Raw genomic sequence first — 15,279 nt, forward strand, 5'->3', positions numbered from 1 at the left:
CCAAAAAACCCAGAGTTAGCACAGATTATTTTCCATCTTGGGAAAACAGCCCAGCCCTTGTGTTTCCATTGCTCCCCAGCAAACAGAACCCACAACAGGCATAAATTAGTCCAGATTGACTTTTTACAGGGCTGGATTTCTCAACTGTTGGAAGAGATAGGACGTTTTCAGTTGTTCAAAGATACATTTTTAAATTCCTGGCTAGTAATAGCAAAGTAAGAACAGCCTCTAGGAAGTGAGAACAAAGCCTAGTAAAAGTAAGCAGAGCCATCCAGTTGGCCACCGGGCACTGTGCTGGCTGCGAAGATCCAGAACCAGATGCCCCCTAAGGCGCGTCCAACCCAGAGAGAGAGGGGATATTAAAAACACAGTCATTACATGAGTAAATATTTAATGACAAATTATAACAAAGCCCATTTAAAAATACAGAGTGCTAGGAAAGCAAGTGAGTGGGAACCCAATCTAGTCTGTTGAGTCAGGGAGGTGACATCCATTGTAAGCCAGAGCAGAAGGACTGGTAGCTGATGGGTATCGGGAGGGTGTTCCTGTGGGAGGGAACAGTGCATGAAAAGCCGCCATGTACAAAGGTCCCCAATGAGACCCGAGAGGGGGCTGCAGACATCCTGTGACGGGCTGCCTGAAAGTCGAGTCAGTGGGCCCTTGACTGCATACGTGGCTATACCCCACCCTCCCACTCCCCAGCTTTGTCCTTTTAGGTCAGACTGTTGAGGTCTTAATTTCCTGTTGCCCTGTTACCTGTGAAGTTCCTTCTACATAACATATATCTCTTCCTTTGCTCCTCTGTGCCATGTTCACCTAGACATATTTTCACTTTAATTTTTGCATTTTCAGAAAAGCTCAAAAGTAATCATTGTCTTGAGCAGTGCCCAGCCCTGACAGCCAGAAGGGCGCAGGCATCCAAGCTCACTGGCATTGCCCACTCAGGAGGCGGCATAATGGAGGGATCAAGTCAATACTAGATCACTCTCTCAAGCTCCACGTCCTTCAGAAAACCCTCCACGTAATTCCAACCCATGCTAGCCTCTTTCCTTGGTCAGCACAACTTACTGTCTGTACCCTCCTTGTGGCACTTAGTTACACTGAATTTAGCATGCACTTAGCACATATTTAGTGATTTCCTACTGCATAAAATATGCTGGAGCAGACAGTAGTTAACTAACGTAAGACCTGGTCCCTGCCCACGTACAAGTGAGGGAATGGAAAGCAGCTGGAATGACTCTGGAGAAGTCACTTGACATCTCTGAGCCTCAGTTTTCTCTTGGGAATAAAAGCATGACCTCCTTTTGTAAATACAGACGGATAAAACACTATCAGAGGTTATCTCTGAATAGTAGGATTGTGGTGAATTTTGTTTTCATTATACATTTCTGAATTTTTTTTTCAGGGATATATATTTTCTCATCAGGAAAAGCAATAAAACTGCTTCCTCTTAGGTTTAAAAAAAAAGATAATACCATTTCACTTCATTATGTTAAGGTGTGTGCATTGTCAGGATACAATCACCTATGAAAGCAGTGTATCAGCTCAGATAAGGACACCCCAGAGAGGTGGAAGAGAGATCAGAAAGCTGTCAGACCTGTGGCCACCTTTCAGCAGGTCTGCTCTGGCTACAAAAGTCATTCTCTCCTGCCCACCAGCTTCTTTCCCCAGGCTCAGACATGCCCAAGGGTATCTCTCAGCTTCCCCACCCTGGAAGCGCTGCCCCTCAATCCCAGAGAAGGACTACGGTTAGTGTGGGCTCGTGTGGGCAAGAGCCGTTCCTTTTCTGAACTGAGGAAGGGACATTTCCCAGAAGGAAGGAGTGAGGGGAGGGGGATTGAAATCAGGGCAATAGTTCTGGAGAGACAAAATAATACGATTCCACTCCAAAACACAATGCCTTGCCAGGTGTTGGCCCACTGTAGATGCTCAATAACTGATGGTGACTATTATTGCAAAGATTAAAATCTAGGTGTTGGGCGACATCAGAGTCAGTGGGTGTGACTCGGTGGCCTGTGTGAGAACACCGGAGGAAGGTGAGGCTGCAGGGAGGGGAGCATGGAAGGCTGAAGCAGGTCAGGGTGGATTCTGGGATTTGGATGCACTGCAGACTACTAAAGAACAGGTAAGATTTCAGCAAGAAGAAATGAAAAGAGGGAACAGCATGAGCCAGACTTGCCAGGGAGGTGGGCGGGTGTTAGGGTAGAGATTCCTGGAGGTCGCAGGATACACAAAGAGCCCTAAACACCAGCCAAGGCACTGAAATTTGACTTAATTCGTTGCTCTCATTCCTTTGAGTGTAGCAATCTTGCCTCTCTAACAATAACAATAAATTTTCTATGAGAGAGAATATCGCCATATATTTCTCCTGCATCCATTTTAGTTGCTAAATAAATGTTTAACCAAACGGAAGCACCACTGACTTCTTGGTAGTTTACACAGGATGTATCACTGGGCAGGTGAAGCAGCTATGCCTCCTGGGCCCCTTCCTTCTTCCCTTCAAATCCAATCCAATCCACCAACACTCATGGTCTGAGCAGATAAATGGATTGCTCATTTGATTCCATGAGTCTGGGGGAAGCCACTTTCACCCACATCCTGGAATAGCTAAGAAGCTTTCTAAACCTGAGCCCTAAGGCAAAGATGTGGGAAGGTTATTTGTCAAAACGTTTTGACCATCCCATCTATATAGTGTTAACCCCAGCACAACCATGAAATCTGACACTTGCTCCTTAAAACAAACAAAAAAAAATCCAGTTGCAGCTAGTGTAAGGGGGAAATGTTCTTTTCTGTAAGCCCAGTGCTTTCTTCCTGGGGAGGGACCAACCAAGGTTAAGTCATGGACTCTCTCTGCCCCTTTTCTAACTCCTCTTTGCAGGGTCCTGGGGCACAGTCCTGGACGGTGACTTATGAATAAATCAAGTGGAACAAACTGGCACGCCCAGCTCAGCTCCACCCTTCCTCATGCGGAAGAGGGACGCTAGCTATCAGTGTCCCCTGCGAGGACCCAACGGCAGGCTCTGACCTGCTGAAGACCATCTGGCCACAGACAAAGTTATGATTCCTCAGTTTAGGGACACCATATGTGAGAGACATGAGTGAGCAAGGCACTGTGGGCAGCATAAAGAAAAGGAGGGGAAGTCGCCAGTAGATGAAGAACATCAGCAAAAACTGCTGCTGCTTGTTAGCAGTGGTCTGCACACTGAATCTCAAACAGGCAGTACCTTGGAACCAGAAGTTCCTAAACAATGCACAGGAGTGCTCTGAAGGGAGAAGGCAAACAGTCACAACTGGGTTAAGCATTACTTCCTTAAGGTCTTCATATCGAGGGCTAATACCTCCCATTACCACACTGAAAGTTCAGATAGGAAAAAGAAAAACAGCCAATACCCCCAGGGGGTGTGAAAATTATGTGGGAACTATGAAATACCCCAGTTGGAGTGCAATCCAAGAGGCCAGGATACAATGTCTCTTATGGAGAAAAAGTAGAATAAGTCACTTTGATGTACAGTGCCCAGACGCATCCGGAAATGGTGTCAATTTCCCATGAAGAACAGATAAGAGCATTTCCAGGATATCTAGGATTTCAGGCAGCAGGGTCTATTTTCACCTTATGGTGTTTAACCTTCGCAGAGTATAAGAAAGTCGCTGTCTTTGAAAAACATCAATACAATTATAACCTGCAACTTCCAGGTGCTAAGAAGGTCTGCCTCAGAGATGACTGTATATAAAATCAAGCCCAAAAACATGAACAGAAACTTTTCAAAAGAAGACAGAATAATGGCCAAAAAACATATGAAAAAATGCTCAACATCTCTAATGATCAGGGAAATGCAAATCAAAACCACAATGAGATTCACTTATCTCCAGTGAGAAGGGCCTTTATCAAAAAGTCACAAAACAATAAATGTTGGTGTGGATGGAAGTGGAGAGATAGGAACACTCATACACTGCTGATGGGACTGCAAACTAGTGCAACCTCTGTGGAAAGCAATATGGAGATACCGTAAAGAGATACAAGTGGAACTACCATTTGTTCCAGCAATCCCATTACTGGGCATCTACCCAAAAGAACAAAAAACACTCTGTAAAAAAGACACCTGCACTCGAATGTTTATAGCAGCACAATTCACAATTGCAAAGATGTGGAAACAACCCAAGTGCCCATCAATACATGAGTGGATTAATAAAATGTGGTATATGTATACCATGGAGTACTATTCAGCTTTAAGAAACAATGGTGATATAGCACCTCTTGTATTCTCCTGGATAGAGCTGGAACCCATTCTACTAAGTGAAGTATCCCAAGAATGGAAAAATATGCACCACATGTACTCACCAGCAAATTGGTTTCACTGACCAACACCTAAGTGCACATATAAGAATAACATTTATTGGGTGTCGGGCAGGTGGGAGGGGGGAGGAGGGGATGGGTATATGCATACACAGAGAGTGCGATGCACACCATCTGGGGGATGGACACGCTTGAAGCTCTGACTTGGGGGGGGGTAAGGGCAACATACGTAACCTAAACATGCTGAAATAAAAAAAAAAATCAAGCCCAACAAGGTGCTGAGATTTAGAAATTTTGTCTGATTCCATCCTATGAAAATCTCAAAGGAGGAATTATTGCTCTCCATTCAATTCATGGGTGTAGCTGTGATCACACACCAGCCACCAACCATGGCCCAAGCACTTCCCAGGTCTCTTCTCACTCTGTCAAGGTAGGCACCGTTATGCCTCCCATTTCACAGGTAAGGAAAGCAAGTCTCAGAGGCTAAGTCATTTGCTGACCTGGCCGGGAAGCAGTGAGCTTCGTCTACCTGATGCCAAAACCCTTCTCTCCGTGGCTCCTCTATCTGCAGCAATCACCAACCACTTTGGAAACCCCCCGATTTTTAGGTTAACTTCTCTCAGTCTATTTGCAAGTGAATTTTCTTAGGTTACAGGAATTGCAGCACCAGGCCCACTACAAATGCCTGGCTGATTTGAGGATTGTGTAGATGAAACAAGTAAGAATCAGACAAATTCTTGCTGGTGAAGTAGCAGTGAAAATAGTCAGGCATCTGTATCTTAGAGTCACAAATTCCAAACACAAGTAGTCTTTTAGAGCAGAAAGCACTGATGGGCCGGAAGTCAAACAGGCTAGGTTTCAGCCAGGCACTGCCAGCTACAGAGTAGCCTTGGGAGACCTACCAACCTCATCTGCCTAATTTAAAAAGAGAGAAAGAGAAAGAAAGATACCCTGTTTCATTGTATTATTTGGAAAATTAAAGGTAATGCCATGTAAAAAGTAATTTTGTAAGCTGCAAAGCCCTATACAAATGGAGGATTTAATTATAATTATTTTGACTCAGCTATTTGGCTGGGATCTTATAAAGAATTTTAATCATCAGACAGAGTATTCCATAATGATGAAGGACAAAGCCCAGGCCTCAGGATACCTAGGTTTAAATCCTAGCTTTCCCACTTAACTCGCTGTGTGGTCTTGGACAGGTTACTTACCTTCCCTGTGCCTTGGTTTCCTTATCTGAAATATGGGGATAATAACTAGCGCCTACCTCATAGGGTTGCCCTGAAGACTGAGGAAGCTAAAACACTTAACTTAAAATGGTACTGGGCACACTGTATGCTCGGTGTGTTAATTATTACTATACTGTTATGATTTTCATCAAGCAGGAAAAAGTGGACTGGGATTTAGTAGCCTGTACTACAAAATAAAACTGCTGCAGTAGAGGGAATAAGATATAATCAAAAATCTTTGACGAGCAGCCCTGAAATGGACTGTTTTTAACTCCCTGGGGCACCCTTTGGAGAGAAAGGTAAGTCATCAGTCTCCCAGTAAAACCCTACTTCCTTCCCCCCTCCTCCTCCCTTCATATGCAAAAAACGCAACAGGCTCCACTCAAAGCTCTCTTTCTTTCCTTTACTCTCCCATCCCCTGAAGATCAGCTTCATTCCAGGGTGAAGGCCTGATCTCAGAACCCAGCATAGTCTCGCCAAGCCCACGGGGACCAGAGTAGCTGCAGGCTGCTGCAGAATTTCAGCCCTTTTCTAGCCGTGGAATGTCCCACTCTTCTCCTCTCCCATCTTTCAATCCTTCATCCTCTCAGTCCTTCCTTCAAGGCTCACACCGTATCCCACTTCCTCCCTAAAGACCTCTCCCTTCTTGGGATTCTGCATACATAATTGCCAACTCTGTACTCACTGACTATATAATTATTTCGCAAGTGCCTATTTTATTGCCCCTAAAAGGTAAACTCCCCAAGGGCAAAGGCAGTCTTGGTTCTTCTAGATTCTCCACAGTGCTTGGCACAGGGCTAGAGGCACCCTATGTGTGCCATAAATAATTCAGGAAGGGGTTTAATTCACCAGAGGGAGCCTGAGGCTCCCTGTGGTCAGACACAAACTAACTTTCCTATTTTATTCTATCTAAAAATATTAGTCCTGACCCACTTAATTGATCTCACAATACACTATGGTTTACGACCTTAGTGAGTTCAGGTAACATTAGCAGCTGTAACTGAAAAACCCCAAAATCTCAGCCTTAACAATAGACATTTGTTTCTGGTTCATATAAAACCTAAACAAGCGAGACTGAAACTTCCATCCCGCAGTGATTAAGGAGGGTCCCAGGCTCTTTCCATCTTCTGGTATCTCCAACACATGACTTGTAAGATTGCCAAGCCAAAGAAGGATCATAGCAATCCTGCCTGGGGACTTTTTGTGGGTCAAGCCTACAAGTGACATAGATTATTTCCAATCTCATTCCATTGGCTAGTGTTTAGTCACATGCCCCACTTAACACCAGAGCTGGGAAATGTAGTCTAGCCATGTACCGGGCAGAAATGGAAGCAGATTTGGTGATCAGCTAGCAATCTCTGCCATAAATCTGCCATTTGAGAGATGTTCCAAGGCAATGACCTAACCTTATTCATCTTTGTATCTCCAGTGAGACCACCAGAATATTTGGTTCACAGTAAGTGCATAGCAAATGTGCGATCAATGAATGAATGAGGGCAGGGGTAAATTCTGGCCAGAGTTCCAGGAGTGTTAAAGTTCATGATTAGGCATCATGATTCCCTCCAACTCCACGCTTGTGCAAATCCCATTCGCCACCCAAAGCAGAGCCTGGTCCTAAAAGCAGGGATTGGGGCAGGTGGGGAAGATACTAGAGCAATTCTCTTGGTGTCTTCCCTTCCCTTTGGCGACTGCACAACTGCTTACTCCTCTAACAACCACATGTCTGTTGAAAAGGTGCATAGTGGAGCGAGAGTACATGGGCTTTAGAAGCAGATAAATCCTGGCCAGGCCTCTCACTGGCTACAGAACTATAGTAGGACACTCGCCGAGCACTCACTACGTGTGTGGCACAGAACGGAGCACGTTCCACGAATTATTTCACTGAATCCTCACAATAAGCCTATGGAGGGGCACTCATGTTCTCCCTCTAACCCTTCAATTCCCTGAGAATTAATGTCTTCTATCTCCGTGTTACCATAGCACTTTTTCCACAACCCCTTCCTACAATTCACTTGTGGCAGGGACTGTCAGCATATGGAGGTAACACATCTGCTCATTGGTGTCTCCCCCATCACACTTTAAGAATAGTGGAAAGAGCATATACTTGAGAGTTGAAATACCTAGATCCAAATCCCAAATCCCAACTTAATAATCGTATGAGGTTGGCCATGATACTTACCTCTCTGAGCCTCAATTTCCTTATCTATAAAATGGGATCAGAAGTCCAACCACCAAAGAGTACTGAGATGCACAAACCCAATATATATAATATAAAGAATGATACCTGGCACATACATAGTAGGTGCTCAAAAAAGTGAGAATTTTCCTCCTTCCTCTCTCCTTGAGGGCAGGGATAATGTTTTATTCCTGGTCACTAATACTGTATCTTGCACATAATAAATATATAATAAATGTTAGTTGAAATGCATTGAATGACAAGCTTTACTATTGAAAAATAAAAATTAAAAAACATAAACTCTGCTTTCCCTTTAGAAGTTTTTTTATCACCCCTCTCCCTTCCCACATACTTCATTACTCTTCCCTCTTCGGGTAAAATGAACTTTTTTTTTTTTTTTTTAGAAATTATAAATGGCTAACAGAGCACCTCAGGATTCTTTCCTCCAGCCATTATCCTTCTCTTTCAAGTTGTGCTCAGCAAGATTATTTGGATATTGGAGCTAAAAACGGTCATATTACAAGTGGAGGTCCCTGAAACATAACATTCCCCATTGTAGGATTCTGGAATTACACAAAGCACCAGGGAGGGGTTGCTCTTCCCCAAAGAGCTCACTGTTCTGAAAAAAGCCTTTGTTTTAAGGCTTTGCAAAACTGCACTGTGGAATCTCCTCCCATCCTGGTCCCCAGCACTGGCCTAGGCACTGGCTCAGATCTAGAGTGCCTATACATTCCCTGTAAAACAAAACACTCAAGTGTCTTAAAATATTGTAAAAAATTGCTGCTCTCTGAGCTTTGGTTGCCATTACGCAACATAATGATCATTGTCTTGAAGCCACATTTCATGAGTTCTCCAGCAAGCGCCTGACAATGATGGCAGCTAACATGCATCATGTTCACGAGGTCCATAGTGCTATTAGGTGCTTTATGTCCATAACAATCTTTACTTCTCACAAAAACCCTAGAAGTCAGATATTATTGTTATCCCCATTTTACAGATTGGAAACAGAGGCTGAGAAGCTTAAGTAAATTTGCCCAAATAAGCAGCAAAGCCCCAATTCAAACCCTGTTTCCTATCAGGTTCAAATCGCATTGTATTTCTGTTACTCTACGCCACCTCTTCAAATGGCTATTAAAGAAGGTCCATTCTGTATAGAAATACTTGAAAAAATAAATTGTTTGGACTGGTTGGTATTTTAGGCCCCTTCGCCCTCTTAAAAACAAAAAAATCTATGGTTCTATGGAGAGAAGGAAAAAAAAAGGAAATGTAAGGAAGCCAAACATTATGAGGCTTGGCTTATCAGTATGTAATAACAGCTTTTGGATCAAGACTCTATAGAACCTTATTTATGGACAGACAGTTACTGTTAAGCACAGCCTTTTTACACAACCTTTTCATCTGAGGATGTTGTAGCCTTCTACTGCCTTTCTATTAGTGAGAGATGAGGTGTGAAATTTGCTGGCCCTGCCAAGATTATCCCATTAAATTATCTGCCCTCTTCCAGTGTAATTCACTCAGGGGCAACAGTTTGAGGCACAGGCCCTGTAGATGTCCACGCAAGAGGGTTCTGGGGAGGGGGGCTGGGGGAAGGGGGATGGGGTGAAGGAAAAAGTTCAGGTGGTGGTAGCATCCCAATGACATAACATCAATCCACGTTTCACTGCCTTACCAAAATAAAGTGGATGCCACAATTATCCCATTCCTAAACAAACTGAAAACCCCAACCGAGCTTACTGCAACAAAGAGAGAGCCTTTTTACTGCTGTTTATTTTTATTTTGTATTCGTTAGCTTTTTAGATATTCCTGGCATGCAAGTCAGGCTCCGTGTAACAAGCAGCTGCATTTAGTTAAGGATTTTCGAAGAGTTCCCCCCCATGCACTCCCCCCTTTTACTCCAGAGGACTTTCTCAGACTCTCCTTTCTCTTCGAGTGTCTACAGAACAGTCGCTCCTGTCACACCCCAGGGAATGGGTGAAGCCAGGCTAAGGCCCTTCTGTTTGAGAACGAGGCCTGGAAGACTTGCTTCCCAGCTGGGGCTGGATCTGCCAGGGTCTGGCCCTCACTAGGACCTCGAGCTGGCAAGCCAGCTCTCCCACTAGAGAGCACCATAATAAATCACCCCCTCCTCAGCCTACAACCAGCATTGTCCACCAAGATGCAAATACAAATGCACTTCATCAAAATATGTCTCAGTGTTAGTTGGAAGCAACTGGCAGACACACTCAAACCACATCAAAGTTGCAGTTTGTTACAGAAACGTAATTCTTCCAGACCCAGAGGCCCAGAACATCTGAGGTGCTCCCAGTCTATCTCTAAGTCAGAGACTAGCTCAGGGAACCGGGAAGGAAAATTGAAACTGGCTGTCTCCAGTCATTTCTTATAACCTCTAAATTATGGCTAAGAAAATTTCCCTTTGCTGCTCTTGAAAAACCTGGGGAAATGCCACCTTTGGTACACACCTAAAAAGAATGTAAATTGAAAGAATTAAACCAGGAGAGACCGTCTAGGACAGCCATTAAACAGATAAGAGCATGAACTGTTAGGGCTTGTAAGCCCAGTAATGCCACTTTGTAGCAATGTGATCTTAAGAAAGTAACTTAACCTCTCTGTGCCTAAGTTTACCCACCTGTAAAATGAACTAATTATGCCATCTCCCTTAGAGGCTGGTTGTGAAAATTCAGTGAGTTAATAATTGCAAAAGGCTTAGAATAGCGATTGGCCCATTATAAGGACTACATAAGGGTTTGTTAAAAAAATTGCACAAAGAGGAGCATCTCAGAATGTTTGGGGTCAGGGAAATAGATTTTTTAGTTGAATCACAAGGACTTGGTACCATTCTTCAGCTTCTCCCAGGCCCAATTAACAGGCTGTCTTGTGGAAGAGAAACTGGGAAGTGAGAAGTAGAGGCTGCATGCAGTGTGACATAAGGACTAGAACTGGCCACTAGCACTCAACCCCTTTCAACCTACCGGGAAGGCAACTCATTGCCTCAGGCATCAAACACTTTAAATCAGCAGTTCCTATCTTTTCGGGGTTGCCATTTTCTTGGAAAATCAAAGTATAGCTATAAACATACAAACATAAAATTCTGTATATTTCTAGGGGTTCACATAGCCTCAATTTTATGTACCCCAAGTTAACGTCATGTACTCACCTCTGGGATGGGTGCTCTTCTCCAGTACTTCACATGCACACCTCTACTTAAATCTCGTAATGCTCCTGTAAGGCTCAGAAAAACTAATGACCTATCCAGTATATGGCAGAGAAGAAATTCAAATCCAGGTCTGTTAAATGCCAAAGCCTGTGCTCATAGCCATTAAGCTATACTGTCATGTTATACTATACTCCTTTCACACTAAAAGATGGGGCAAGAAAAGGAAACATCCCTGAAAATATGCCATCCTGCACTCATTCTAGAAAAGCAAATAACAGCAGAATTTTGCCTATGACCAAAAAAGTTATTCCCTGCTCAATCAACAAAAATCTATGGACTACTTGTTATATATGTAGACACATATGCCATTTATCTGTATGTAGACATACATTTAAATTGATACACACATTGCCTACAAAGCATTCTGATCTCCATAGGATGTTGTGTAAAATTTTGAAAAATATTTGAAATAGGGTAGGTATTGACCATCAAATCATAGCCAGATCTGATACTAATTTGGGTGCAAGTGACAAACCATTTAGAAAGTTTTCAAATGTCTAATTGGGGGTCCTAACCTCACAATACAGGAGAGAGAGGATATGACAGACCAAAGCTGAGTTTTTAAAATGATTCCTAACTAACTATCAGGCAGATAACTCCAGGCATCAGAGTAGCAAATCGGCCTACCAGGTATGCTGAAACAACATTGGAAATTAAATCTTTCCAAAATGCTGCTGGAGGCAGTTTGACTACACCCTTTGCCCATCGCACCTTGGTGTGGCTCCCCCTAGCCAGCCAGAGAGGATTTTCAGGCATCTCTAATAAAGCTGAGGCTGGCAGACTTGGGCCCTCAGAGTTTTCACCAGGAAAGCTGACAGTCTTATTGCCCTCGAGAGACTCCTATTCTAAAAGTAGACAGGACAGACATCTATTAAAATGGCAATGGAAGGTTTACAAAATGACAGCAAACAGTAGCAGGCCACCTCCCTCTGGCTCCAAGCAGCCAAACCACAGAATCTATAGGATTCTGAGAAAGACCCAGGTAAGTTCCTGAAGCCCTGAGCTTTGGTGTAATTATAACGGCTTCAGCTTCCTAGAGAAGTTTTGAAGCTTTGAGTAGGTAGGAGGTAGATGGGGAAATCAACAATGAACAGACCAGAAAAAAGAAATATAAAGATTATCTCCTCCTGGCTAACAAAATAGAAAAGTGATGGGAGAAATGCCGAACTTTTTTTAAAAATAAATAAATGAAATATATCTCTCCTTAAGCTGATTTTCTGATCCACTAGCTGGGTTACCTTAGGAATCTTGGGTCAGAGGAAAAATTCAATTTGACTTCCATCAGAAACCAGAAAAGATCAAACATTCACAGAAATGCAAATGGATTTACAAGACAACAAATAAGACAATAACAGATTTGATCTCATTATTAAAGAGTATGGAATAGGTAATACTTTTTAAAATTTTGTAAAAGCTTGTAAACAGCTAAAGGAGACAGAATCTGGTGGCTGCAGATAACAAGGGTGTGTTGCCCTCAGCAAAGTCATTGCATGGACATTTATTTAAATGCAGGTGATCCCCCCTCTCTCTCCCCCAGCTGCTGTGATCTAAAAGCAACCACTGTTGAAAGGTTAAGTATGAAGTAAAGGAGTCCATGGAGGAAATAACTGAATTAATCAAGGCCCCAAGCCAGGAGTCCTACCTTAGAATCACCCTGTTTATCCCCACCTCAATTTGCTGGGCAACCCAACTTCAGAACTTCAGAAGGATGTTTACATTATGTAGGCAGCATGGCCCATTTTTCACTTTTCACCCAGGTGTTGTGGCACAGGGCCAGATGTTTGGCATCACCAAGCAAAACATCCACATGACCAAACTGTTTACATTTCATTAGGATTTTTCATCAGGAAGGTGCACTCCCTGCTGATGCACATCTTAATTACAATTAGGAGCTGTATTTACCCTGAGGAGCTTCCAGATTAGCACAACCACACCACAGGATCAGTTTCCAAAATCATCCTCAGAGAATGCTGCTCCCACTTCCCAAAAATCTCTAAGAAATCAAAATTCACACACAGCTTCCTTCCAGAGCATGTTTTCTACCAAGAAAGTTATTAGCTAACTTTTAGTAAAAACTAATTCTGTATTCATAGTCCAAGTAGTGAATGGATCTTTTCCCACTCAACTGCTAAGTAGCCCAGAGCCTTTTCTTTTCCTAAGCACAGTGCTAACCTAAAAATGAAAGATGCATAATAAAAGAGCAGAGACTTATTTATCAGCACAGGTTTGGGGCTGGGAGTGGGGGAGGGCAGCATCCAAGGGCTCCAGCACCCCCTCAAGGGATGCATGTTAAAAGTGAGGCCCAAGACCCGGGAGACTTTAATCAACTTTCCCCCTCCAACCTCCAAAGAATGAATCGGTTGTCTCCACAGGCGCAGCCGGGCTCTTCCCTCTCATTGTGTACAGGCTGAGACGCAGCAAGGATCCAAGCTTCCCGCAGCGAACTAAGACGCTCGGGCTGGCGGCGAAGTCTTTCTCTAACAGTTGCGATTGTCTTTGGAGATTACCAAAATCAAGTATACATTAGATGGCTTCCCCCACCCTTGTTTGTAACACACACACACACACACACACACACACACACACACACACACGTGCACACCCAGAGCACTTCGGAGCTGCAGGCCTCCTCTGACAGCACATTTTGCACAAAGTGGCAGCGGCCGCGGCAGCGCACACGTTTTGGCCTCCATAGTGACCCTCGGGAGGGCCGGAGAGCTAGGAGCGGTGGAGATGCAAGGCCGCCGGAGCCCCAGGAGGACCGGGCTTTTGTTTGCGTCGGTCTGCGGACCGCCTGGGCTCTCGCAGGCACCACTGAAAATACAAACTCCCTCCTGGACCGAGCTTGCCGGGACGGCTCGCCATTTGGGGTCAGGATAGACTCGCCTGAACACCGGCTGGGGCGCGTTAGGAGTCCAGGGAGGGATGGCGGGACGACCAGCACGGAAGTGCCTCGATCGCCCCAGGACCCCCAAACCCCTCCACGCTTCCTGTCAGCGCTGACAACCGCTGCTGGGCGCCGAGAAACAAGTCCCCGGGCGCGCCCCGGCCCGCAGCGGGACTCCAGGGCAGATCCTTGCCTGCCTGCGCTGGCCAGCCCCTGGCGGGTCGCCGGCCACCCCGCGAGGCGGGCACTGCGCTTCCTTTGCGCACAGCGCCCGGCGGCCCCACAGGAGGGTCGCCGAGGGCCAGGGGCCGGGGCGGGTGGGAGCCGGCGGTCGTGCGGGGCGCCTCTTACCTTGGGCAGCAGCCCCGCGCGCGGCCAGCAGCAGCGCGGCCAGCAGCGCCAGGAGCGGCGGGCGCGTCCCGCGGCGGCGCGGCCGGTGCATTCCTCCTCTCGCGGCGGCGGCGGCGGCTCCCAGGCCGCGCGCAGAACATCCACGGGCTCTCTCCGGGCTCCCGGCCACCTCGTCCCGGCCGCTGGCGCTCGCACGATGCCGGGAGCGTTTGCAAAGCTCTTTGTCCCTCTAACCTGCTCCCTCGCCTCCGCCCGGCCGGCTCAGGATCCCGTGAGCGCGGTCCCGCCCCAGCCCTCCGGCTGCAACTTCGCCTCGGCCGGCGGGTCAGTCCCGGGCTGTCCGGGTCCCACTAGCGGACAGCGAGTCTCCCCGGCTCGGACTCTGAGAAGAGCGTGCCCTGCACCCGGGGGCTGCCGTCCCGGGGCTCCTTTGGTGGTGGCTACAGCGTCTCCTCTCGCTCTCCGCGCTCCCTCTCTCCCTCAACTTGTCACTTTTCACCAACTCTCCAACCCAGCGCCCCAGCCCCGACCAATGGCAGGCGCGGGCCCAGGCCGGCGACCCAGCGCCCTCTGCTGCCGCCTCGCAACGCCAGCACCCTCTCCGACTTCTCAGAAAGTCGCCGTGGCTCCCGCGCCTCCCGCGCACACACCTCTCCTCCCCTCCCCCACAGGCCTCAAATCCTGAGCGGAACCGAACCCGGGCGGTCATCAAGGCTATTTGACAGAAGGGGAAACCGAGGATCAGGGAGAGGCGTCCGGGCTCTCAAACCAGTTCGTGGCTGAATGACTTAGGAGACCCACATCTAGCAGTCTCAGTCAGCTCTGCCACCGTTAGCTGTGTGACCCAGGGTAATAGAACATTTACTGGTATCATATAATTTCCCTTTTGATTTCCTTTGACCCAAGAGTTAAGAGACAGTCCTTACCCAGATGATGTATGTTTTTCCGTTTTTTGTCTTTAATTTTTCATTGCATTGAAATCAATGTCATCTGTACTGCTTCCTTTTGGAGATTTATTAAGGATTTCTCTGTAGTTATTTTTGTCAACGTCCCATGCTCTCTAGAAAGAAAGTGTTTCTCTGTCTTCAGCATATGAAGACAGGATACGGTATCAGTTTGATTTTTATA

The 15,279-nt window shown here is 45.8% G+C and overlaps 1 protein-coding gene across 1 annotated transcript in view; it reads right to left on the minus strand.

The window, feature by feature from the left end:
- The window catches only part of ROR1 (receptor tyrosine kinase-like orphan receptor 1), a 381,360-nt gene extending 366,719 nt beyond the window's left edge, over window positions 1-14,641 (minus strand). Inside the window, exon 1 of the mRNA XM_012639398.1 lies at window positions 14,152-14,641. Coding sequence (XP_012494852.1) covers window positions 14,152-14,242 — 91 coding nt within the window. The 5' untranslated portion in view covers window positions 14,243-14,641. The remainder of the gene's footprint in view (window positions 1-14,151) is intronic.
- Between the last annotated feature and the right edge of the window lie 638 nt (window positions 14,642-15,279).

This window comes from Propithecus coquereli, unplaced genomic scaffold (assembly GCF_000956105.1).
Source record: "Propithecus coquereli isolate 6110/MARCELLA unplaced genomic scaffold, Pcoq_1.0 Scaffold14, whole genome shotgun sequence".
Lineage (NCBI taxonomy): Eukaryota > Metazoa > Chordata > Mammalia > Primates > Indriidae > Propithecus > Propithecus coquereli.